General features: G+C 43.1%; 1 protein-coding gene across 2 annotated transcripts in view; it reads right to left on the reverse strand.

Moving 5' to 3' along the window:
• Positions 1–26424, reverse strand: part of lamc3 (laminin, gamma 3) — a 143558-nt gene that overhangs the window by 34051 nt on the left and 83083 nt on the right. For both annotated transcript variants that reach the window (XM_053853530.1, XM_053853529.1), the window contains exons 11-12: positions 17320–17423; positions 12322–12549 (exon numbers count right to left, since the gene is read on the reverse strand). In XM_053853530.1, coding sequence (XP_053709505.1) covers positions 12322–12549; positions 17320–17423 — 332 coding nt within the window. The remainder of the gene's footprint in view (positions 1–12321; positions 12550–17319; positions 17424–26424) is intronic.

The raw sequence follows: 26424 nt of genomic DNA on the forward strand, positions 1-26424 counted from the left end.
GGAGGCCTCTGAAAACCAGGGCACTGTGTCATGAAACCTCATCGACCCTCCACTATTAATAGGACTTCTCCCTCACACTGGACTGAGTGAGCAAAAAATGCCCTGTTATCATTACCTGTAGTTGAACCTGCTCCTTATTCAAAACGCAGACCTTGCTGGAGCTATTTTGATTTGTTCTTTGGTTGCGTAACGGCATGTTTGTTTCGAACTCTGACATTTGTACAAGGCCATATTTTTTGAATAATGTACTTGCATGCAGTTAAATGTCACACTCGCTGCACTCGCTTGTGTAAGAGCAGGAAGCTGGCTGTTTTTTACTTTAGAAGGAGAAAGGAACCACCACAGGCTTTATCATCATAAATTGGCCTAATACAGAGCAGCAGTACCTGCCCTGCTGCATCCATTAGAGCTCAAGTGAAAGCTATAACAAAACGGAGCTCATTTAAAATGCTGTCTGAAAGTGGAAGAAGCTGCAAGTCTGTGTTTACCAACAAAGAGCTTTGAGTGAGACAGACCGATCCGGACGTGCGACTCCCAAATGTCTGCTTAAATGCCATCTCCATCTCTCGGAGGTCATTAGTTGGAAAAATCTATTGCGGAGAGTCGAAGCAGACAAAATGATGGAGAAAGGGGCGAGCTCGAGCGCCGGCTTATTCAAAGCTTTAATCTCTCTGGTGGGCCGTGGCTGAGCCCCGATACAGTGTGGTGATGACTCAGGAGCAGAGTGGGAATGAGGAGAGAAGAGCACACAAGACAGATGTAGTTAGACAGACTCCTCGCGTGTCATTGCTCCTGCTGATCTCGTTCATCTCCAGCAAAACCAGCACATTTACTTCCTGCATCAAAATGAAACTGGAATGATAAACAATGTGCACGCTCCGTCTGTTCGGATTAGTGTCTGGCCTCTGAGTTTTCGGATCGGAAAAGGCTCTCAACTTTCACTTTTAATGAAATTTGTCCAGACGAGGAGAACTTTCTCATTATCATGTTTCGAAATGGCACGAGGAATCGATCGAAAACGTGGAAGAATAAAGTCATTAAACACAACATCTGATCTGAGAGGAAAAAAATACTCGACTCCAAAATACGAATTAACCTGGGAGCAAATTGATCTCAGTGGTTTCCGACTCTGTCATGCTTACGCTGAGCAGACACACAAAAGCAATCAGCCTATTGACTAAAGTGTATGTGTGTGTGGCCATGTGAGTACCAAGTCTTGACAAACTACCTCCTAGTGAGGACATTTTGGCCCTGTCCTTACACGGTTCAGAGGGTTGAAACGTCAGTAAAAATTTGGTTCAGAATCCTGGTGAAGCTTAGCCATTTGTTTTGGATGGTTCAGTTAAGAGTGAGAGGCTGAGGAAGGCATTATGGAAATGAGCGGTCCTCACAAAAAATAGCAAAGCAAACATCTTTGTGTGTGTGAGCCTGAGGACAGCGGTTCCTTAAATCCCAAATTACGGTCAGTTCAATGACTTCTCATTACTAACAGAAAGAAATGGCTCCTAATAATTTCTAGTAAGTCCACGTGAGTGTCAGGTGACAGAGGGGTTCCCCACAAAGCAGACACAAGTTGCACAGTTGACCAGGTCTAATTTTGCACTGCTAAAGACTTTGAGAATAGCCAAACACACCTCTCTAGAAAGACAAATATGATATCAGGAATCTGAAAAACATTTCACTTGGTTTTCTGAATTCAGGTCAGAGGGTTGAATTCAAGGCAGTGAAGCTCAGGATTTGTTCTTCATCGGAACCTCCAGCCGTTCTTCAGAGAGCTTGCAGAGATATTATATCTGCTGATACGGTACATGGTCTCTTCTGAAAAAAAAAACTATTGCAGGAGTGAACTGAACCGGCTTCTCTTTGTGGTCAGACAAACCCATTTTTTTATGTAAACATACAGTAGTTATTCCGTCAGACACCACCAAATGTGGGAATGCAGAGCTTCCACCACCAGAACAGTTTTATTGCTTAAGTTGAACAGAAAAATTTTGATAGACTGACTTGTAAAAACGGTTCAATAAGACGTACGTAATGCAGTGATCAAGCCAACAGAATAAGGAAGAAAACTAGAAAAACTAGAAATGTTTGAACTTGAACAACTAATTCAATGAAACCTCGCATCATTTCTAAACCAAGAGCACATTTCTAGTGGCCTCTGAAACCTAGCAGACTGTTTCATCATCCCTGCAATACTGCTTCATGATACCTCATCTGCCCATCGCTACTTTCTGGTCTCACTACCATGAAGCGTGTAGTGCTGCTGCAGAGAACATTTCTTGTCGCTGTTCATAGAACTACTCTAAACAAGATCGCTTTTGTATGCGGTTATCGATGTTGGTTCACCCTCTGAGGTTTAAATTGTTGGTATAAAGTCCCTGAGATCTTGATGTTCGCGATAGAAGACGCAGCTCAAACAGGAGGAAGCTGGAATATTCCAGCATGGTCCACAGCACACTGGTATATCAGGAGCATTGTTTGTTTAATTTGCTTAAAAGATTAATGAAGGCTCGGCCACGACACAGCTGCAGGGGAGCTTCTCGGTTTTATCTGCCTTACAATACAATGCCTCTATCCGCCAGCTCAGAAGTGGAGGTGGGAGGAGGCTGTTTGTAATGGATGGTGTTTTTGTGCACAGTGCATGCATTGAATGCAGATCATGTAAATATGCACAAGCTTTACAGTGCATTTAAAATTCAACGATTATCGGGGAGATATCACAAATCCGTGGCAGCTAGGGCAAATGGAGATTTTGCAATCTGGAATGGACCAAACCAGAGGAAAATGCAGACACAGAAAGACGAGCAGTGATGTAAGGGACGCATGAAAGGAATACTTGAGGTTACATGATGTATGAATTTCAGTGAACGCATAAATCTAAACAATAGGATGGAGCTCATGGCCTTGAAAATGCTGCTGAAGGTCCTCACTGTGTTGCTCTTTCACCCCCCTGAAGCTGAAGCTGATATTAACACTTTCTCAAACAGTGTCAAGGCCTGTCATTTTGCCTGAATAAAGTAACACATTTTCTCTTGCGTTTTATCAAGGAGAGATCATTTCTGAGGAATGAGGAAGGTTTACTTTTACTGGCAAATACTACCATGTTTTTGACAGCTTCTTTGCACTGTTTTGATTGGTTGCTATCATTGCTTGCCATTTGTTTTAACGTTGGAAAACCGTTGCAGTCGGTTTCAAAATCCAGAAACTTGCCACTCATCCCTAATTTTTTTAACTTGCTTCACCTATTTCTGATGACGCTCTTCACCTTATGGTTTGAAGAACAGGCGTCCATGATCACTGGCACCTGTAGAACGTCCAGCTGTATTGTAACGGTTAGACTTTTCTCCTCTGATACTTTTTACCTGCATTGTGGTGGATCTACCTCCAGTGACGTCAGTTAGGCTGCTCTCAGGATTTTGCTATGATCCACTTAGATTCACCATATTTACATGAAGCAATGTAATTCAGCAGAACCTATTGATGGTAGTTTGGTAGAAGATATATGATCGTTTCATACTGTGTATTTATACATTCTTCCAGCAGTGTGTTGGGGACACTTTAATGCACACGTCAAAAATGAAATTATAACATTTGTCAACAGAAACATGGACCAGCAGCGACTGCAATGGATGCCTTGCTTTGCTTGCCACACCAATTGGTGTAGTTGGTCTCATCCTGATTTTTTTATTCTCCCAAACCTGCAACTATTTAAGGAATAAAATTTTTTGAGAATACCACTCAGGTAAACTGGTTGTGAGAGAGGCCGCCATGTCGATTCCACACTCACGTGTTGGTGTTGATGAGCTCCTAAGCAAGACACATAACATGACCTTCATTTGGTTTTGTTCTTATCATCTTAAATAGCAACAATGCTATGGTAGCTACACGTAAACATGCAGTCTGCTGCATTAGTGAATCATGTCCTGATATCGTCCTGGTTATTATGCTGACATCATGGAAACACAGTAAAAGATCAGTCACTGAATGAAAAGTATCTTGAAACAGATGGAAACATATACCAACATGCACATTTACCATCATATGTTTGACTCCTGCTGCCCTGCAGCACCAGCACTCTGCAAATAAACCCGGCGTTTTCTCATTCCCTCCAAAAATATTAACATTTCCAATCTGTTGTGTTACGCTAGAGCGAGTCGAACCGTCACGACTCTCACTGTTAATAAATCACCATTAGGAAGCACCATTGGCTGCTTCCCCCATCAGCCGGAACATAAATTTGATCCCAATTCCGTCTGTGGGCACACCCCACATTATGAGCCGAGTCCTTAGGCAATTACACAGCCATTAAGATGGTGATACGGGGGGTGCGGTCTGGGTCTCTCTGCTGGTGGCGAGTGATGAAAGGATGTCGCCGATCGACCTGCTGGACCTGACATGAATCTTCGTTTGCTGACAGTGACAGAGGAAACAGTTGTACAACGTTGAACGATCTGGGCGTTGTTGGCAAGGATCCACAAAGTTGGGTCTGTCAGACTAGAATGCTAAATAAGTGTAAAACTACTTTGAAGTGAATACTAGTTCAGCGCAGTGTTGCACCAGCAAGAGCCCGAGACTTGCCTGCTTGATGTCATGAGAGGAACATCCTGTCGGCTGGTCCATGTGGCGTCGAAGTAAACAAGCTCCTCAGCCTTGATATCAGCGAGGAAAAATGTTTCATAGTGTTTTTCAGTGTTCAAGCCAGTAAAAATGGGTGAAGAGAGTTCAGAGTAGCAACCAGAGTCGTTGTCGGTGCTCTACAGGGATCAATGACAGTTTTGAAGAGTCGCCTCCGGAACATAAATCCCTGAGTCCTGAGCGTGTGTACACACCAGATAAGCTAACCCTAACCTCGGCAAAGTAATCATTACTGTATCATTACAATCTCAACTGTATCATTACAATCAAACAACAAATCATTGTTATTTTTTCTGTAATAGTGTGTGTCAACTCATGTGCATTATATAATCAAATAATATATGTTTATACAACTTCTACATAATTCCATTCATGATTTTGGATCCTTTCCGTCTGACCTTTTGTGCAGGTAATCGCCTCCAGAACAATGTGGTTCAAACAAATGCTGTAGTTCTGCGTTCCTTCATTCATGAACCTTCTCTTCTACCTCAAAAACTATTGCCAAATCACCGACATTTTGCAGACAGTTCAGGAAACTTCCTCAGCTGCAGCGCGCTGAGTCGTCCTTGTTTATTCCACTAGCTGTGGAAGTATTTATACCAATGGAATGAAACCATTCAGCAGTCATGGACCATTACAGCACATCAAAGAAACTGGAAGCACAGCTAGCTGTCTGGGCATCTCTTTGTGGTGGGACCAGTAAACTCCTCCGACTGGACACTGTACTGTGCTTGACCACTCCCGGGGAGGTGGTGTAGGAGTCTATTGAAGCACAATGGATTTTAGAGGCGGCAGAACAAGCCAAGCTGTGCTTAAGGCTTGAAACACTGAGAAGGTTGTGCGCATGATGATGAAAACGTATTTTGCTATGGAGGTCATCCGTAGTGATACAAGGGTATAACGTGGTCAGACTCACCAAATAACTTGTTTATTGTTTCTTTTCGAGGGGTTGAAAGTGGTTGGTACCAGGTGCCAGGCACTATTTTGGTAACGCAACACTGCTTTCAGAGGAATTGTGGGCGAACATGTCAGTGACTTGGAATGCATATTACATATATTGTGATACAAAAAAAAGGCCTCTAAATAAACTAGAAGGAAGCAATCCAGAGGTTTTACAGTGCTGATATCCCTCAGAGTGTTAGCAGGAAACGTAAAGTAAAGACCAAGACTGTGTCCCATTTTTCACCCTAACACTTGGTTTTGTGCGTCATGTGTAAGTGTAGTTTGGCCCAATACTCCCAAGACTGAGGGCACTCGCCGTTCACCACTTAAAATGATCCCTTCAAAATGAGGGGGGTCCGGAGATGACTTGAAACAAATTAGGAATATGAAGTGTAGATAGATTTGCCAAGATACCAAAGTACTTTATTTAAAAACTATGTTGGTTCAGACAACAGGGACATTTTGTCTGCTTCGGCTCCGCCCATTTCTTCTCCGTTGGTTCAAGTGAGATGATCAGCGCAGATGCAAGAGATTGCAAAAACATTAGATCTGGCTTTTCCAAAACATCTCCATCACTGGATATGCAGGAAACAAAACACAGCACGGCAGCCAATGACATGACAGTACTAGTCTTAGGATGAGAAATGGGACACAACTGAGCACTGACCTGTGTAGGGCTGAGTCTAATTGAAGGTCCACAGTTCATAATAGAGCTTGCAAGTTGTTTGCAATGCTCTCAAATATCCCTGGTCTTCTTCCCCATCACCTCAGCCACATAGTCGTACACACTTCCACAGTGTGGTAATCGAACTGGAAGCAACTACCTTCGCACCATTATGAGTGGTGGGTGGCAACAGCAGCACAGCAGCAGAAGTAGCAGCAGATCACAGTTCTCACAGTGAAACCAAAAGTGAAGATTCAACAGTTGATGTCTGGTGTCATAGACGCAGATGCACCTGTCGTCGTCGGCACACTGGTGCGATCAGGAAGCATCAAGTGCGGAAGACAACAAATAACCGAGTCATACAAGCTTCATATCTGCTGGAGACAAACTGACGTTATGAGGAACTCAGAGGACACTTTGTGCAGGCGCTCCTCACGCTCGCGTTGGTGCTGTGGCAGTGGAAGAAAGAAGGCGTTTGTGGGGAGCTACGGCGGCGGCTCTCCACCACATCCTGGTGCACAGCGCAGACGCTGACTCATCTTCTTCTCCCACAGAAGATTTCAGCACAACAATCGCTAATGAACTCCATTATCTGTAATCAATCTCCAACACCCATTAACACGTCGGTACGCGGCCATCAGCGACCAGTCGATCCAGAGTCAACAGTCAATGAGAGTTTGACTTGAGAGCATTTTAAAGTGAAACATGTAAATAATTAACATCACATGATGCCATAACGTCATTATTCCATTGATTCATTCTGTGTGTCTCCGTTGGGTTATGACACACGTTTGTCACATGACCAAGTTAAGGAGGTGTTTACATCCATGCAACATATTTTAGTCCCAACTTCATCCCTTCATCATATACCAGAAATACATTTTCAAATCTCAGTCATGAACTCCATCTACTAAGCCGTCAATTCATACCATTTTCACTCATTCATTCCTCCATCTATTTTACTGTCTTTTCATAAGCTTCCTATTTGTCTATCGATTCATAGTTTTCATGAACATATTATCTATTGAACCAATATATGGTGAACCACAGTCACTTTAGTGATTCATCCATTCATACATCCATCCAAGACAAAAAAATGTTTCACGACACGACAAATTCATTCATTGATGGTTCACCTATCCATTTTGATCATATTTGAATATTCTTCTTTTTCTTTGGGCTTCTCCCTTCAGGGGTGGCCACAACGGATCATCTTCCTCCATCTCACCCTGTCCTCTGCTTCCTCCTCTCTCAAACCTACAAACCTCATGTCCTCCTTCACCACCTCCATAAACCTCCTCTTTGGCCTTCCTCTCCACCTTCTGCCTGGCAGTTCCAACCTCAGCATCTTCCTACCAATGTACTGGCTCTCTCTCCTCTGTACATGTCCAAACCATCTCCATCTAGCCTCTCTGACTTTGTCTCCTAAACACCTGAGCACATGTGCTGTCCCTCTGATCTACTGTTTCCTGATCCTATCCATCCTGCTCACTCCCAGAGAGAAGCTCAGCATCTTCATCTCTGCTACCTGCAGCTCTGCCTCCTGTCTTTTCCTCAGTGCCACTGTTTCCAAACCATACAACATTGCTGGCCTCACCACCCTTTTGGACCCTTTCCCTTTCATCCTTGCTGACACCCTTCACCGACACCGACACTTTTCACCAATGATTCCACCTGCTTCTTCACCTCTTTCTGACACTCTCCATCGCCCTGGACAGTTCAGCCTAGGTACTTAAAACCCCCCACCCTCTTCATCTCTGCATCCTGCAACTTCACCTGTCCACTGTACCGATTTGTCTCCTGTTTCATGAACACACTCAGTATCAGTGCACCTCCCCTCATGCCTTGTTTGTCTCTGCTGAAGTGAAAACACAACACACAACACTCCCCTGGTTTGAGATGTCACTGAGCTACTGAAAACACTTCAACACTTCTACATAGAGCTGCAATAAGTTGAACACCAGATGTAATTGCAGGTGTAAAGGAGGAGGTGTCAGGAGACTCGGGAGAACAAACATTGACTGGTGACAGTGTGAATGAGAGATACATCCACAATGTGAGAAAGACACGAGATGCAGGAAATCTGTGCACAAATGAGACATCATTAGCTGAGAGGCGTCTAATTAGGGAGGAGGCAGCCCGGCTCTCACACTAACTGGCTTCCGGACTACAAACATACACATACACACTCAGTCACGCGCACATCATGACAAACATAACAGAAAGTCAGTGCCAAAGCTTCAGGCGTCTTCTAACTAGGTCATATCTCTGAGACTTTAAGTTGGTGGGGTGGAGGTGCAGACGGGGAGATTGAGGAAAGATAAAAAAGATGGAACCTTGGAAGGGATATTTGTCTGTATTTTTTGGGGTGGGGGGGCGGTGAGTGTCAAGCTGCGAGGCTGAGATAGTAAGAGAAAGACTCGGGGAGTGCGTGCAGCAGAGTACGCACAAACATAAACAAGAGGTGAGGTTTACACAACAAGCAGCTGCAGTTTTCCAGTCACATGACAGTAAGCGTAGCTGCGGTTCCTTTTGAAATATTTCACTCATTATTTTGTGTTTATTGAAGGTCAATAGATGAAATTCCTTTTTTTTCATTTTGAGTTCTGAAAAAGTGTTCAGCGATTTGTGGTCTGACAATATATAAGGTTCATCATTTTTACTTAAGCACTGTGGAATATGGATAAAAAACGTCGGTGCGTCTACCTGAATCGCATACTAGCCATATGACTGTCAACTTAATATATATTTTGACCACGTTTTTGTTCAACATTTTCGTCAGCAAACTGGTTGTAGCAGTGCCACACAACATAATGCAACAGCTGAAAGTTTTTTTTTGTATTTTTTATTAACATTATTGAATAAAATCCTAATCTTTCTTCTCTGCCACCACTTTTGCACCTTATTTTTGTTCTCTTAACCGAAACAAAAAACAGCCATCCCTCCATATTTCCCTCAACTCAACACGTTGCAGCAGCTGAAGTGAAGAGGCCCAGGCATCCCTCTCCACCGCAACCTTCTCCACTCCCATGGAGTGACACACCCAGATCACTGGAATGGCAAGCATGCCCTCTCAGTTAAGACATCGTGCTGCAAAAACACAAGAAGTCCTGGAAATGTATTTCTTGTGTTATTCCGGTGAGAAGTGGACCGAACCTCTTGGTTCAGCTGAAGCTAGTTAACAGCCAATGTATTTTTCATTTGTTTTCTGTCCATGAAAAGATGAATCTGTACTCAGAAATATCAATCTTCAGCTTGGTCCCAGGTCATAAACACTTTGGAGATCAGGGTTATGGGTTATCTTGGCAACTGGTTTAGGGCTCTCTAGATGGGCTCTGTGGTGGTCCACAAGCACTTGATGGCCTTGGACATTGATGAACAGCTCCTGTCCAGCCGGGGCACAGGTTCTCTGCTTGACTGCCTTGGACGGGATCTCAGCAGCTGTGGAAAACACCTGAAGCCCAGAGGTTGTTCAATCCATCACAGCTATCAAAGGTTTCGCTTGAAATGAACATCTGGGTCTGATAGAGTGAGTCCTGTGCTCGCTGGTCAAAATCCAGAGAAGTGAGGAAGTTAACTTAAAGAGCCTTTGCTTATTGACTTATTGATACCCAATTGAAGTCAGCTGATGACACACATAAACCCTTCCAGGTTGCCTTCATGATTTGATGAGTGTGAAATCCGGATATTGCCGAATTAGAACACTTCTCTGTTTGAGTGATGGCTTGCCAATGCTCCTGAGGGCTAGCTGAGCTGCATTCCCTTGAAGTGATGATGACTGCATGTCAGTTTTAGAGAGACGGCAAAGCGCCGCAGTCAAACCGCCTGCGTCTTTTCCCCCTTCCCTGCTGACACGCAGTGACAGGAAGTGTTGTCTCAACAACCTCTGACGATCCCTCGCCTCGTGTAGCGCTCGCTCGCTGCTTCAGAACAATGAAACTATTGACCCAGATCCATTTTATATATATTAAAATGGAATAATAAAAAAAAAAAACTGTCAGTACAGTTGGCAGCCAGCGCTGACAGTATTGAGCAGTGAGTTATGAAATTACTTTTTAATAACAGAAGTTTACTAAAGCGTTGCTGCATGGCAAAGTTTTCAGAAGTCCAGAGGAAAGTTTCTCTGCAATAAAAACAATTGGACCTCGGTGGAAACGCGTGCTGCAGCTCTCCTAACCCCGGGTTAGGGGTAGAAAATGGATGGATGATGATGGCCGCGTCATCCTGTAAATATGGTGTTGGTCTGACATGACAGTAATACAGCCTCTTATTTCAGGCTTTTAAGTGACCTGCATATTGTGTTACCAGCTGCCAATGAAAATACCAATTACACCTCTCTAATGTGGATGAATGCCTCACACCTGCTCATGAATGGACCTCACGTTAAATGGACTGTTTGTATAACACGGTCCCGCTTTGAATGGCACTCAAACTGTCATGAAATATTCTATTCGTTTCACACGTCTCACTGGCCGACATTAAAGGGATTTTTCACCACAATTCGGAGCTACATTTTTAGTGGACCATGTCTGTCATCCTGAAAAGGGTGAAACGTTATGTCCAGGCTGGGGGTGAGAGATCTTTCTGCCCGAAGCCCGAAGCCAAAAGACTGGTAGATACAAATTCCTACCCTCAGTGGTCATGGTCGACACAAGTGAAGTGTTGATGGGGTTTCATGAAACAGTGTCCTGATTTACTGAGGCCACCAGATGGCACTGTCTGCTATAAAATGTTTGGAGTAGAACTCAGTGAAATCACTGATCACTTCTCGCCTGCACATTTCATCAAGCCTGCAACACTGTTTCATGATACGATTCACAAGTGTCGCCAAGTGACGTACAGCAAGAGATGCAGTGAGGAGCTTGGACAAGTAGAACCGCTGCTCTACACCGAGAAAAGCCAGTTGAGACATTAAGCCGTCCTCTATATGCCTGAAGGTGCCTTGGACACGCTGTAAAGTCTATTTCTCTCAGCTGTTATTCCCACGGAAAAGCGAGCAAGACACATTCCGTCAAAAGTTGTTGTTGACAAAATTTGTCAAGTAGTGCACGGGTGTTCAAGAATGAAGGGCTTCACCAAGTGAGCAAGCTGGTGCCTTTAGTAACAAATTCCTGGCATGAACTATGAGATATGACATTCAAATGGTCACACAGGCTTTTGTATTGTTTCACAGGTGGGTCGACCTTGGTTCCTGACCTCTCATTTGCCTACGTTTCCAGATGGAACTTTCCCCCGAAGGTTATAGTATTTGCCTGGTCAGTGTCCCATTATGGGCAGCATCTTGTTAATCAGGTTTTGCCAGCTTAGTCATTTCAGTCACTGCTTTTTTAGCAAATAGAACTCTCTTTTACAAAGTAATGCCAATTTGCAAATCGGAAAAATACATTTGCTGAGGAGAAATCACGGCTAGAGACGTGCTTTTCTTTGTACGAGAGTGTGTGACAGCGAAATAATCCTAAATGGCATTGAAGGCCAGAATTTGACGGAGTGGCGGTGTCGAGGATATTGTTGTGCCAGATGCTGCAGCTGTCTCTTTCTTATTTTTTTTTTATCACCAGTTGCAGCTCAGCGAGGCGTCGAGTTAAATTGGATGAGCACGCTCCAGAAAACAAATGGACAAAACCGACGCAAGGATGATAGAAAGTCTAACTTGGAGTCAAAGGTTGCTTCAAGCAATGTGGAATGATTTGGCAGCATGACCCTAACAGTTTGAGATTTAACATTTGCAAGAGTAAAAATGAGCTTCTTTACATGCTATAACATTTTTCCCCCCCGAGGCTGGCAGCTGATACCTCTTCCACTGAACTGAAACAGGTTTTGAGCTGATGCATTGGAAGAGAGACATTTTGACTAAATTTATTTGGGATTTAGCCCGTGGCTTTTATCCCAAGAAAATATTATGTTATTTTGAAATAAAGTGTTTATGTGAGTGCTACTTCACTACAAATTGAGGCACTTCTTGACGTAAAAAGACGAAATAGCCAAGGTTGTGATGATGGACAAACAAGTATGCCTTTCTTCAACAGGCCATGTCAAAAGCCCCATCACGCAGACCCGGCCTGTTTTACTGCGGAGCCTACCTGTTTCTGGATGGCAGTTCCCGTGCTGGTGGCAGCTGCAGGGCACACATGTGGAAAATGGGCCCTGACTCTGTGAACTCCGGGTGAATCCTTCGGCACACTGCTCGCAAAACTGCCCCGCGTACCCAGGGGGACACGAACACGATTCGACCCACGGAGCTCGAACACCAGAAGTCCCAGACGATGGCAAAGCGGAGGTCAGGGTCACTCCAGCAAGCTGCGATGTATCTGCAGAAGAGAGAAAAGAGCAAGCAGAGCCCTTTTGTTACAGAAGAGATACGAACAAATGAGAATTTGCCGCCTCAGAGGCTTGTGTGAGTGTTTTGGGGATGTGTGTCCAACATCTGCTCTTAACAGCGGATAGTCTACAGTTTCATTTTAAACAATCACCTCAATAAATGCTTTGTCTGTTGACACACACACACATACAAAAAACAGTCACAAGCACACACAAGCTTGTCACTCAGGGAATCTTTGATACTGCAAATGAATAAATCTGGCAGCGGAGCAAGACGAGAAGAGGGACAGGAGAGCTGCTGGGAGAACATCGGCCATGTTGTCCCCCGTGGGGATTCAGCATCCAGCTGGTTGAAGATCCACTGACGAGATGCAGGAGTTGGAGGACAGACTGATTCACTTAAATGGACTCAACATTTTAAAAAAATCCAGTAAAATTGACAGTTGAATTTTGTTCATTGATAATTGTAGATAACTGCAGATAGTTTTTTTATTTATTCATTTTTTATTTAACATCTGATCTAAACCTATTCATACAGAATATTATTCTGCTACAGACTCCAGACCCCAAGCACCGGGGCGTGGACCCGTACTGGACCACGGTACCACTGGGCTACAGAACCGCGGCTAACACATTGTGGCAAATTCGAAAAGCCATACTGATAAACTGATCGCAGCTAACAGTTTTCACACCACAGTGTAACACTCTAAACTAAAGACCACGGTGAGTTGAGTTATGGTGAGTTGAACAATTCCAATGATGCTTTGCAGCCCATCAAGCAGTGGACTACGGGATTTACTGTCAAATGAGCGTCATTTCGCCAAGATTCTGTATGTGGCAGTATCAAAGAACATATCCATGGCACTTGTATGTGAAAATGATTTGTTATGATTTGCTTTTATTTTGGTTTCTGGAATCCCCGTTTTGTGTTTCCTCTCTTCCTTCCTGTTGTGGAGTTAAGCGTCAAGAGCTGAAAGACACCTGAACTCCAGCAACGTGCGCCAGACTCCTTTTGTACCGATGGCTTTGTTCGTTTCATTCTCCAGGTTCGGTGACGCCTTTTGTTGAGTTTTTGTATCCTGTGAAATTAAATGACTGTATTTGACCCGCTGCCTGGCTCCTGTAATTCTTCCATTACTGCACATACAACAAAGATTCTGCTATATATGTCTATTAACATATTCAAATTGAGCTAATCTCTATGATGCTGTAGTGATTCTACTCATCCGCTACGGGCCTTAGATACTGGTCCATAACAATATTGTCTGACATTAAACCGGCGCTATAAAGGTTGAGGAGCACTGACGTAAACACTATATAATTTCATATTAAAATATAATGATAAATCTCACTGTGACATCTGCTCCCCCTAAAAAATGAAAGATGCTCTTCATGAAAACGCTACTTCTTACCCTTTAAATCAGTTTGTAGTTTGGATTCTCTTCCAACTTCTCTGAGCACGGCCTACATTGACACACTCACTGGACACTTGTCTGTTTGAGGCACTAAAGTCATGCTCCAACCTTTTTCCTCAAGTGCCGATGGGACTTCATTTCCAGCGAGTAATTTGGCCGAGCCGCCTCCTTCCCGACGTCCTCCGTCTCTTCCGTGACTCCTTTTAGCCTCTACCCTTGGCTCTTATGTACCACCTGAATTTTAATGAGTCATTCACTCAAGGAAATGTGCAATTAAAAGAGTTTTTGGTCAGTGAACACAATATTCACGTTAATTAAAAAACATCCCATTTTCGGTCACACTGTAAAACCGGGCTCCATCCATCCTTCCTCCGAGGAGATTGTCGGAGGAGTCGACAGTTTTAATTCGGCAGGACGGATTATTGGACTTCAGAATATAATAGGCACCTTACACATTGAGCCAATAAGCCATTGATTTCTCATAAAGTCGTGAAATTGCTGTGCGCCCTCTGTTCAAAACACATTTTTTTCTCCATCTTTCAAGCCCATAGTCATTAAAACAATAAAGCGCCGCAATGAGGGACTTGAGAGTTGTTGGTCCAGAGATAAATCTAAAGAGTTAAGGAGACGGTTAGAGGCAGGGAGATGAGAGGAAAGCTTTATGGGAATTTGATATTAAGGTATGCCGTGCAGCCCCAAGCCACGAGGCACACTTCAGACGCTGCAGGAGTTCGAACACAAATCATTAGCAGAGTTTTTCGGCCCTGTGATGTGAAGCAGAGCAAGCTGTGACACACGATGAATCTGCCTCAATTTGGGATTAAAGAACGCTGTGATCGAGCGAGGGGGATGTAGCTCCCGCTGGTGTGTCCTTTCCCCACAAGCTTGGGTGAGGACCTCACCCTGTACAGCCCAAACGTGGACAACCCTGTCCATGCAAATTCAAATGAGTTCTCTTTGTGCCGCAGACTTTCCCATCTGAGACTCCGGCTCCTCTCTGTTCTGATTACACCTCCCGTTCTGAATCCTCTGTGATTACCGCTCATCCCTTACTTGTCCGGTCATTATCTGAAGTCCCATACACTCTGGTGGAATCATTGCTTTCTACTTTGGAGGGAAAATCATTGAAATACTAACAGCCCTTATCTAAAAAAAAATCCAGTTTAAAAATAACGTTTATAAACATAATTTTTCCTTGAAACTAAGCTAGTTGTTTTATACCTGTCATGTCCGCACTTTAATCTGTCCGTTTTTGTACTGTTTGTATTTCCTCTGGGTCCCTTCCTCCTGCTTTTATTTTGTTACTCTCATTTCCGTTTCCTCTCTCCCTATCCAACTTTACAGGCAAACGCAGCTGGCGCTCATCGTCTCATCAATCCCTCCTTGGATATATTCCTCCCGACGCCAGCGACGTTTGCCAGATGGTAGACTTCCACTCTCCACTCAGGTGAACTCTTCCCAAGACGCATGAATTCCTATTCTGTCGCAACTCTTTGTTTCACGTCCTTCCTCCGTTAGCTCCCCAAAATTCCATTAATTCCGCGTGTGAGCAGTTATTGGTCTCACTTTTCAGTTAAAGATACATCCGCTTAGTTTGCCCCTCGTGTGCGCTTTTAGTTTATTGCCACCTCGTCGAGCTTTACTCCGCGTGTGTTTTCTGTTCTCCCAGTTTTAAGGCTTGTGATTCCAGATTCTTCCCCGTTCCCTGCGTGTTCTTCCCGGTCCATGTTTTGGTTCCTGGCACCTTTAGTTCATAGTTACTTGTCTGTCAGTTTATTTATTTTGTCTTCATCGATTAAATTGTTAAATTTAATCTGCACTGACTGCACTTGGGTCCGTTCCTCCGCTAATCATGACAATATCCAAATACTTGCGACATAAGCTCATCTTCACATTCAATATGCTTCAGTTCATTCACTGAGTCTCTTGATCTAATAAAGTAACCGTGAATATGTTCTCCCGTCTCGTGTTTCACTCTCTGTTTACAAGGTACAAAACAGAAAAAGCAATGGAATGTATCGCAAAAGCACTTTCAGAAACCCATCTACTTTCTTTCAAAATTGTGAACACTTTGCTTCAGTGACTTTTAGTTTGCTATCACAGGTATGTAGCTAAAAGGAGCCCAAAATCAACAATGGTTTAACCAGTCAATTAAATATGGAATTCATTATGTTATATAATTAATTTTTACTTCTCACTAGTAACAACTACGAATGTTTTAGTGATCAAATTACAAATGTTAACAGACTGAGTTTTGTCTTTTTCCAGCATGTAAGCAGCCCGGATATTGAATTACTGGATTTAATGTAGTGAACTGCATCATGAAAAAATATATAATAAACTGAAGTCAATGAATCAAGACAACAACTGTTGCGGTTTTCACAGCCGATTGTAACGTTAGTAGCCCCGAAACCTGTCATTCAAGAATGTGATGTTTGGCAAAACATTTTTCCTTCATAATGGCAAATATCTACTTGCATATCTTTGTGTGTGTGTCTGTGTGTGTTCCTCCTACTTTGTGGGGACCAATCCTTGACAAAACCCTGTCTTTGTGAGTGTGCGTGCTTGTGTACTTGCATAGCTATTCTTATCGGGAGTAATCCTTGGACCCACACCTACATTTGAGGACATTTTGCTTCATGAGGACATTCCAGCTGGTCCTCACAAATCCAAGCCTAAATTTGAAGATTGAACCTTCAAAATAACTAGGTCATGATAATTCAAGTTTAAGTTTAGGTCCTGCTTCAGGTTAGCCATATGTTTTGAATGGTTAGTTTTGCAGTGAGAGGCTGGGGAAATGTCCTCACGAAACATACACATACACACGATACACACATTTACAAACACACACAGACACACACACAATTGCTGACTTCTTGAGTTGGACCTCACAGTGACTTTACTCACAGGCTGACTTTAATTTGCTCATTCACTACAGGTAAACTGCCAATGAGTGGAAAAGCATTGATGCTCAACAGACGTATTCCGTGCTAATGGGGAAATCAAAGCATCTGTCTGGGTAAAGGGTAACTGTTGACTTCTAATTATGTGTAAGGGGTTCTCATCAATAATGGACAGGTGACCTGTCTGGGGTGTCAGTCTCTTCTCGATCCAAGCTGCGAGGACTGTGACCCATGACTGTCAGAAGCTGAACAGAGTGCTATCTAATGTAACCACGAGCTCAACCATATCAGCTGTTGGCATGTGACACAGTGGTCTGGCTAATTTCCAGTGGGTCCATAAGTGTTCAGTGGCATCTCTTGTCTCAGACATCAACAATTATTAATGACAATCCATAAGATTAATAAGAGACTAAATGTCTTTAGAGTCCTCTCTGGCACTCACAGTTTTGTCCGCCAGCATTGCTAATCTTCATGTCAGTCAGGTTGTAGAGGAGACGTTGGAAGTCGAACGCCGACAGCAGTGGCTGGAAACCTCTTTCATGGAGCCTGTGAGGACACAATGGAGAATTCACAGGTGAGTAAAAATCATTTCGGATTAAAAGCACCGAGTGCTTTTAAATCACACATGCTCTTGACGTTCAACGATTCTGCTGCAGCACCAGGATTCATACACCTCAGGAGAGAGAGAGAGAGAGACAGAAAAAAATGTAGATGTGCTGACTTCGACACATCGAGGGTCTTGATCATTGAGCTTTGCCATCTGCTGAAGGATGATCTTCCGAGCCAGACTGCACAGCTGACATCTGCCTGTTTTGCTGCAGGTATCATGAACTCTTTCCATCTTGATGACAGGTGCTGTGTCAGCTCCTCACAGGTGTTACCGAAAAGAAAATCTTTTACAAGCTTTAAAGCTGTTGTCCCGCAGGGAACGAGCGGCATCGTGGAAGGTTCCCGTCTCCACCAGACGATTAGCATTGTTTGTTCGGCTGTTTGCTTTAAACGCTTGCATCCCAAATGTAAGTTTCGGTTGTTGAGTTTTTAGAGATTTTTTTTTGTCTCCGCTGATGGTTTCTGTTGTACTTATCTCCACAGTGCTGAAGTCAGACCTGCCATTCTACACTGGCCAAAGAGTCAGAATGAAAGTTCCGCTTCCAAAGCCTCATGTTCCACGACGGGAAGTGACAAGCATGAGACCAAACTGAGATGTGACTTAGTGAAGAATAAATCTTCCAGAAGTTGACCAAAAAAAGTTTTATATTTGGGCGTTTATCCTATCAGGGGTTGGCACAGCAAGTCCTCCTCCCATTTTTACTCAACGTTACTTGTCAATGTGGATACGGACAGATCCTTCATTTCTTTGCAGATTGTAGATGCAGACATTGCAGATTTATTTATTTCCAGAAGTCACATTTATTTCGACAACCATCCACATTTCCACTCAAATGTGACTTGTCTGTGTCTCCACTGTGACCTTTAACTGCCCGAAAAGTGTCCTGCATTTGTATTGGAGGACACGACAACATCACACGCAGAGCGTGTGTTGTGAGCGTTGTCAACATAAATGCTATCATCTGACAATTTTAAAGTTGCATTCTTACTGGAGTCAGCACATGCACCACATATTGGTTTTGCTTTAAAGAGAATGTTAAGACGGACAGGAGAAAGGCACCTGGTCACGGCCTGAAGTCCTCAGAGTGAAATGTGTGGATGCAGCTGAGAGTGGTGGGATTCTGACGTGAGCTGCTTCTCTAACACATCAGTTCATTCATCATTTCCCCATGACAAGAACAACTTCCACGTATGTTTGTGATCTTGGATCTTGGATTCCAAGGACAAATCAGAAACAGCTTTATTTCCATGGTCTGTGGTCTTGGAAAGTGCTTTGGATTTAAGTGCAGAATAAAATAAAATAAAAATAAATAAAATAAAATAAAATAAAATAAAATAAAATAAAATAAAATAACAAAGACTGATCACAGATTCATGTGAGATGTAACCACAGCACCATGTCTGGGATTGTCCGACCACATAGCGGACGATATTCCTTTCAGCCGGCTGTGTCCGTGACCTTATTGTTTAGGTCTTTAGTTTAGCATGAATCCTCATACTAATGGCGACCTTTGTCTCTTGGCTCAGCTCTTTCTTTACGGTAGATGATAGAGCCCACATGATGAAAGATGCGTGAGTTGAATATGCAAGGTACTTGCCGACCTCCTGCCGGGGATAGAGCTCATTCCCACGTCACGAGATTACACAAAGTGCTTCAACAGGAGGTATGAAATGTAGTGTTGTGGCTCAGCTATTGTTCATAACACATCATCTCCAAAAATGATGCATGCATGTTGAGCCGTCCATTGGTGTTTGTGAGTTGTTAGGGTAACCACAGACTCTTCATTGATCCTCCGTCCCCTGCCAAGCATGTAGGCACAGTAATAAAGAGAGATGATTACAAACTGGCTCTCAGCGCCGCAGTAATGGAGCCGGTCAGACAGAGATAAGCAGGGTGGGCATGAAAGTGAACAAACTCCCAGTCAGGCTTTCCCACCGGATCGTCATTGTCCCGTTTAATCAGCAGCAAGCAGAGCGCAGAGAGCCGCGTTGTAATTAAGGCCGCTCCGTGGAGAATGAGAGATCATCACGAGGGGGAGGCCCAGCACAAACCCACTCTGAGACAGTGAGAAGAAGAACCACAGCGAAGACGGGGAGGGGTGTTGCACTCATTTCAGAGTTGAAATCAAAGTTAGAAACACAGTTGTACGCATCTCCGTTCTTGGGCTCATGAGCTCGCACAATGTAGGTTTTACCATCTGAAACATGATCAATATCTGAACCGCAACTGGGTACGTGGAAAAAACAAAAACATAAACTCAATAAAGTGACCATAAATTCTGGACTAGAGAGCACAACGGCATATTAGCCACTCCCACTAGATTTAAGATGGAAAACAGATCTTGTTCATACATAGGCTGCACTGATCTATCAGCCACGGGTGCAGTGGTGCTGTCTGTGCTGTAGAAAGGTCAGTGGTGCACCCAGCCTGAAAATGCATGAGGATCACAACTCATGCAACTACCGTATTTTCCAGACTATATTAGCTGCACCCACAGACTTTAAGAAGGAAAATAGATCGTTTTTGTACATAAGCCGCACCGGCCCATAAGCCGCGGGTGGACTGGTGCTGTCTTGCGCTGCAGAAAATGCATGAGCTTCTATTCCGGTGATCCTCTAGTGATCCTTAGTTTTGGGGGCCAGCATCGAGACTGACTCATGAATCAATCTTGGCAATGTTCTGAACTTGAATCATGAACTCCTCACGTCTCATTTACATTTAAAGTGTTCAAAATGCGCTGTTTTCACCCTCCAGTAGATCGTCTCTGTTGGCAGAGCTGCGGACACGCGGGCGAAAACAGCGCAATTTGAGCGCTTTACAGGTAAATAAAACGCCCGTGATGTCATTGGTGACGAGGCTCAACATTTTTGCCACCATGACGCTCTTTAGACTGTAAAAATGAAGCATGCTCCCAGAGACAGGAAGAACACTCAGCAGAAGCAGCTGTCTTCAACTTCTTTCATAAAAGTTCCCATTCTTTACGTTTGCAAAACTTTCAGATTAAGGTGGAAAATGAACACTGCATCTGACACACGCAAAACAGCAGCAGATTTGGTCACAGTTGATTCCATCTTAAAATGACACCAGAGAAAGGCTGGTCATCTGGCGCGGTGAAATTAATGATTATTTCTTGGGCAATATGCGTCGCGTTCCAATTGTCACACTCAGACCGGCGAGTGTCTGCGAGTGACTGCTGCTTCCTCACTTTCATGAGCACGGAAAACTCTCTGTGCTGTGTCAAATGCTGGTGTTTCATGTGTCGTATTTAATTCGTAGCGTTGACGCCTTATAGTGTGCATGTGCTGCAGAATGCACACTTTACATGACAGACTGAAAAAAACCCTCCACAGTAGATATGCTGTAGCAGCGAGTTGGCAGGGAGGGAGGGAGGAGCGGATGCATCGCAAACCATGGGCGGTGCTTCATCAGAGTGCTGGCTGTCACATGTGATCGGCATTCACCGATCACGCTGAGATCAGCCTTTCACAATTGGTGGCCGAACGATTGGAGCATCCCTAGTAAAAATCCATATATTAGCCGCGTCATTGTATAAGCCGCGGGGTTCAGACCACGAGAATAAAGTAGCGGCTTATGGTCCGGAAAGTACGGTAGTTTTGAAAACGGGGTCCAGCATGGCGACTGACTCATGAAACAGACTGGGCAGCGTTTTGAACGGGAATCATGAACTCCTCACGTCTTTTATTGACACCAAAGCCCTCAAAATGTTCTGTTTTTGCCGGTGTGTCCCAGGTTCTGACACCACAGCCGGTTTCAGCTGCTGCTTCTCGTCTCCAGTCCACCAGGAGATCGTTTTTTTGGGCGGGGCTGCGGACACATAGGTGAAAACAGTGGATTTTGAGCTCTTTGTGGTAAATAAAACACCTGTTATTTCATTGGTTTGATGTGACGAGGCTCAGTATACTTTAGTCTGGACAAATCCATACATCAGCCGCTTCGTTGTAGAAGCCGCACGGTTGGAGTTGAAACTGAAGATGAATGTGGCGACTGATGAACTTGATGAGGGGATTTCTGCGAATGGGTGTGGAGATCTCCTTCTGAGGGATTGTCACAGTGTCGAGAAAACAATCAGTATTCCTTTCTGAGTGCCAAAAACAGCAGAAATCGTGAAGGGAATGGTCATAGTTCTCATCAGGTCGTTTTGTACCTAAAAAAAGACCTTTTCACCTCATTCATCAAAACTGAGAATATTTCATTCAAGCACACGGGCGAAGTGGAGGCCATGTGTCACCTGCTTGATCTCTTAGACGCTCCTCAAGTTCTCCCATTCTCATTATTATTTTTGCAAAAGTTCCAATTTCTGGCTTTTTTTTTCTTAAGAAGATCGCGTCATCATCGTTGTCTACTGGACCCTGAACCGGGCCGAGCCTCTCTATGGCTGTCTCCGGTGACTGCACACCAGTAATGAGTCGCCCCCAGCACCAAAAGCCTGGGCTAAAAGACCCTTTTGATTCCATCTCTGAGATTCATTGGAGCTTGGGGGACAGGGATTGTCATTTAGCACTGGTCTCTGAAGAAGTTCTCCACAGATCTCATTACACCTTGCGAGAGCTTGGTACTACCTCTTGCCCCGTGCCCATGAGAGTATGTGCAAATTACAGCACCGGACGAGATGCATGTGGCCATCTGGTGGCAGAATCTGAAACTATCCAAGCCAGTCCTGTGCTTTAAAAGAAAAAAAAATTGATGGAATACAATGTGATTCATTTTCCAAAGCTGATAAATAAACATGAGTGGATGCGCCGCATCCCTCTTGACCGACAGCATCTGCATTCATGGCGTCTAAATGTGTAAACCTGTTCAGTCCCGCTTGGCATGAAGTTCATTTCAGAGCTGGAGGATGATACAGATTAGATTTGAGTGGAATGTTAGCCCTCTCTCTTTTGAAATTCTGGGACTGTTCATGTTTGTGTCAGTGATGCACTAAGAAACCTTTCAGCTGCTTTGTACAGCCGAGTGATTCCACAAACGCTAAGTCAGTGCGGCGTGGCCGTTCACTGGGTCACGTATGACTGTATGAGCTGCAAACTAAATTGGAATCCCTGTGATGGAACCTCAGTTCTAAGTGGAATATGAATAGCTGTCTTCTATTTGCCAGAGACAAACACTAAATAAATGAATTCTTTTTCCGTCAATCTTCTGCTGTTAGGGATTCCAAAACCCTGGTTTGACCTGGACTTCTGCGTCCAATACTGACACCAAAGGCAGCATGTAATATTGTCTTCAGCGTCAGCATAATATATCACACCCCGGGTGAATGTGTTGCAAAATTCCACCAAGGATTCTCTAGTTTTCATTTCCTACAAATACTTTTGCTCTTATTTGAGCCAGTTAATAAAGATACCCACCCACGTCAAGGTATCCTACTGTATGAGACGGACAGGGAAAAAAAGAACCCGAAAAAGACAACAATTCTCTTCCACTAGGTGAAAACTTCCACATTATACATTGCGAATCCCACCTATACATTTTTGCTTCCACAATAAAGGTTCAGCTGTCTGATACTGTACAGTACAATCTGTTTATAACTCTGGATTTATAACATAAGCAGTGCTTTAGCCATGAAATAGAATCAATGCAAAACGACTCACGCCAAATGAGCCACACCGCGCAGCTGCCGAACTGCGTCGCGCCACTTCATCTGCGGTTTTGGTCAAGATAATCGTTCATACAGGAAATATTAAAAAAGTAAACACACTTCTGGCAAAATTTCAAAATATTGTTTGAAGGCTTTGAATCACGTTGAACTTTGAAGCATAAACAATATGAAGCGGCAAGGAGCAAACTGCAACTGCTTTAGCTGTGAGTTCGAGGTCAGGAGATCAGGGATTTCCCCTGTTCCCAGTGAGTCACATGACTTCTTCTTTTTCATGCCCTACCTGAACAAATGAACGTAAGAACTGCCAAACATTTGTCTTAATATGGAAGTATATCTGTGCCATTGGATATTGAGTAGGAATTTAACCGTTTAACTTTCAATATCCGATGGCACAGACACACTTCCATATATTTTAGAAATATCATTTGACAGCATATGAAATATCGATGACATCTAATGTGATAGTGGGCCTGGACTTGCACAACATACACACAATACAGCTCATGACCTCACAGAGTGATGAAACTTCACCGACCTAAATGGTCATTCGGAACACCTAAAACATCTAAACCCTCATCCTGGAGTCAGCTCTTCCTAAAAATGACAGGAAAAAGGATTGAAGTAACCATTAAAGGCAGAGACTCTGAGTGATAACATGATACAATGAAAGCAATACAATTTGCACTCAGAGCGCATTTAAAAATCTCCGTCTTGAAGTGCTCTAGTTTCTGTGCAGCTGAAATATTTAGAGGGCGACTGTTCCACAGAAAAGACTCTTAAATAATTCAGAACAGATATGACATGTACAATGATTAACTTGTCATCATCCCTTGTTTGTTTCAAAGCTTGTATAAAGACTGAGATTTTTAAACATATTTTTTATGCTCATTTATTCCAAAATCTAAGACACCTCACTTTTAAACTGGACAAATCTAGGACTCAAATAGTTAGTGACATCCAACACTTTCATGTTCATCGTCTTGTTGAGCTTGATATTTCATCTTGTCACGGCAGGATTATTCTCCGTGCTGTTGACACTCCTGACTCAACTTGAACCTCCTCGTATCACATCGGCAGAGGAAGAACAGAGCAGCAAGAGGAAGCAAATGTGCCTCCTTCACCAATTGCAGGCATTTCAATTGAGCGTTTGATGGATATTCACAGACAGAAAAGGTGTATAACCATTTAACTTTGATTCATAATCGGCTGTGCAATTAATACCAAGCAAGGCTGCGAGGCAAAACAGCCCTAACTTCTATTATTTGCCAATTTCGTCGTGGCATTTATGCCGCGGTTGAAGTGATGCCGGGGGCCTGTTTGGACGCGGGGGCACGTGGATGGGGAGCGCAGGTACATCAGACATGGCGGTATGATGGATGAGACTTCCTTCCCTGCTCTGTCAAACATCAAAATACACTGGTGCCACATAGTTTGGGCAAATCTGAAAAAGACAAATGGCCCCGTAATGCACGCTTTCATTAGGGACGATTTTTATGTTGAGTAATTTGTTTCAAAGATAACTGCATTGACATAAATCAGCCAACACATTATGGAGCAAAGTTTGACTGGCGTCAAAGCTAAACCCTCTGTCTTCTCAGTGTGAGTCTACAAGACACAGTGTTGTGTTTCTCTATTTCACGTGATATTTAAAGTGCTCTGCTGTTCACCCCGTAACTGCCTGCGCAACCAAAAGGTGCTGCCAAATCTTAGACCTTTGAACAGAGAAGTATGTTATTGCTAGCATTTGGTTGATGTGTGCAATATGTATTTAAAAAAAATGAAAAGGTCAAAACAATGATTTAAAAAAAATATTATTTTTAATAGTTCTTCTCATTTATTAATAATAATTTTCTATACATTTCTTTGAATACATGTAATACATAAACTGTAGCATGGTTCATACAGTTTCTCTGTTCATTGAGAGACCCGAGTTAATCTTTGAAGTCCCAACAATATTTTCATTCAAAACGCAAATTAAAGTTTGTCTCTCTTTAATATTTTTTTTTCTGAACATTTGTGGTTGCTTAACATCATTAATCATTATATGATATGTAAAATAAACATTCCTTTTTGCATTTTAACTTTTCCTTTCTGATTTTGTGATATACGTTTAGGATTAAAAAAAAATCAAGTCTGACAATATTATTAATTATTATAGAATTATATTATATTATATTTTACTTTATTTTTCTTCATATACATCCAGAACAAAAAAAAAAAAAAAAACATTCCATACGCTCAGCAAAAAGTGAAAATCCACGATTCAGGTTTTGAATTGAGGCCATTATAAACCATTTCTTTGCAGTTTCAACACATTTCTTGACACAGTCTGGAGGTCCTGACTTCCTTGCTCATTGGTTTTCCTCGCAGCCTGGACAGGGTTTAACAAACCTGACCCTTGTTTATATGGCATCTATAATACTGTGTATAGTTACAATGATATACAGTGTTTTAAGAAAGAAAATGCTGATTTATTTAAATCTTCTGAACAAGAGCAAAAAGAATGGCAGATACTGTGAACCAGATATTTTTCCTGTATTTGCTCACCCCACTGACAGATACGCAAACCATTCATATTGAAGGAGAATGATAGTTTTAGTTGGCCAAAACTGCTCTGGAGTCAAAACTGAAAAGGAGTGTACTTTAACTAGGAATCATGGCGCTGGCACTGATGGGACCTTCCAGAAATGTGCAAACGTGACATGGCATGGTCATTAGACTCAATCTCATCTGAAATATTAAAGGTTTGATGGGCTCGAAATGTTTGTTCTGATGGTACAAAGGAGGCAAATTAAAGACAGAAGACGGGTAAAAGATTGAAACAATAGAGTGTGAAGGAGGAGAAGAGTGGGATGAGTGAGTAGGATTACTGGCAACATGATGCTATGCCACGTGGGGGAAGACAACCGAAATAGAGTTAAGAGGTTGAATGTGGTGAGGAGGCCAGCTGTACCCAGGTTGACAAGCGTAATGATATCGCTCCACAAAAAACGTGGCTCATTATCTATCCCTCCTCCAGAATGACCCGTATACAGCGAGAGAGCAGAGGAGCGCCTGCAGAAGAGCAAGCCGGCGTCTAATGTGAATCCAAAAACACTGGTGGAGGATTTCTCGCTGAGGAAGTGGCAGTGGAAGAGTTCTACAAATAGCTAAGAGCCAAAGATCAGCAACAAATAGGAAAGTGTTTGAGACAGCAGATATTGCTGAAGGTGAGAGTCGACTGTTCCCTTTAGCAAGGAACTGCATGTACTAGTGGCGGGTTTGGACTGTTCATTGCGCTGCTTTTCTTGAACAAATGTTCTGATCAAAATGATTTTAAA

Source organism: Synchiropus splendidus, chromosome 1 (assembly GCF_027744825.2).
Source record: "Synchiropus splendidus isolate RoL2022-P1 chromosome 1, RoL_Sspl_1.0, whole genome shotgun sequence".
In the NCBI taxonomy this organism is placed as follows: Eukaryota; Metazoa; Chordata; class Actinopteri; order Syngnathiformes; family Callionymidae; genus Synchiropus; species Synchiropus splendidus.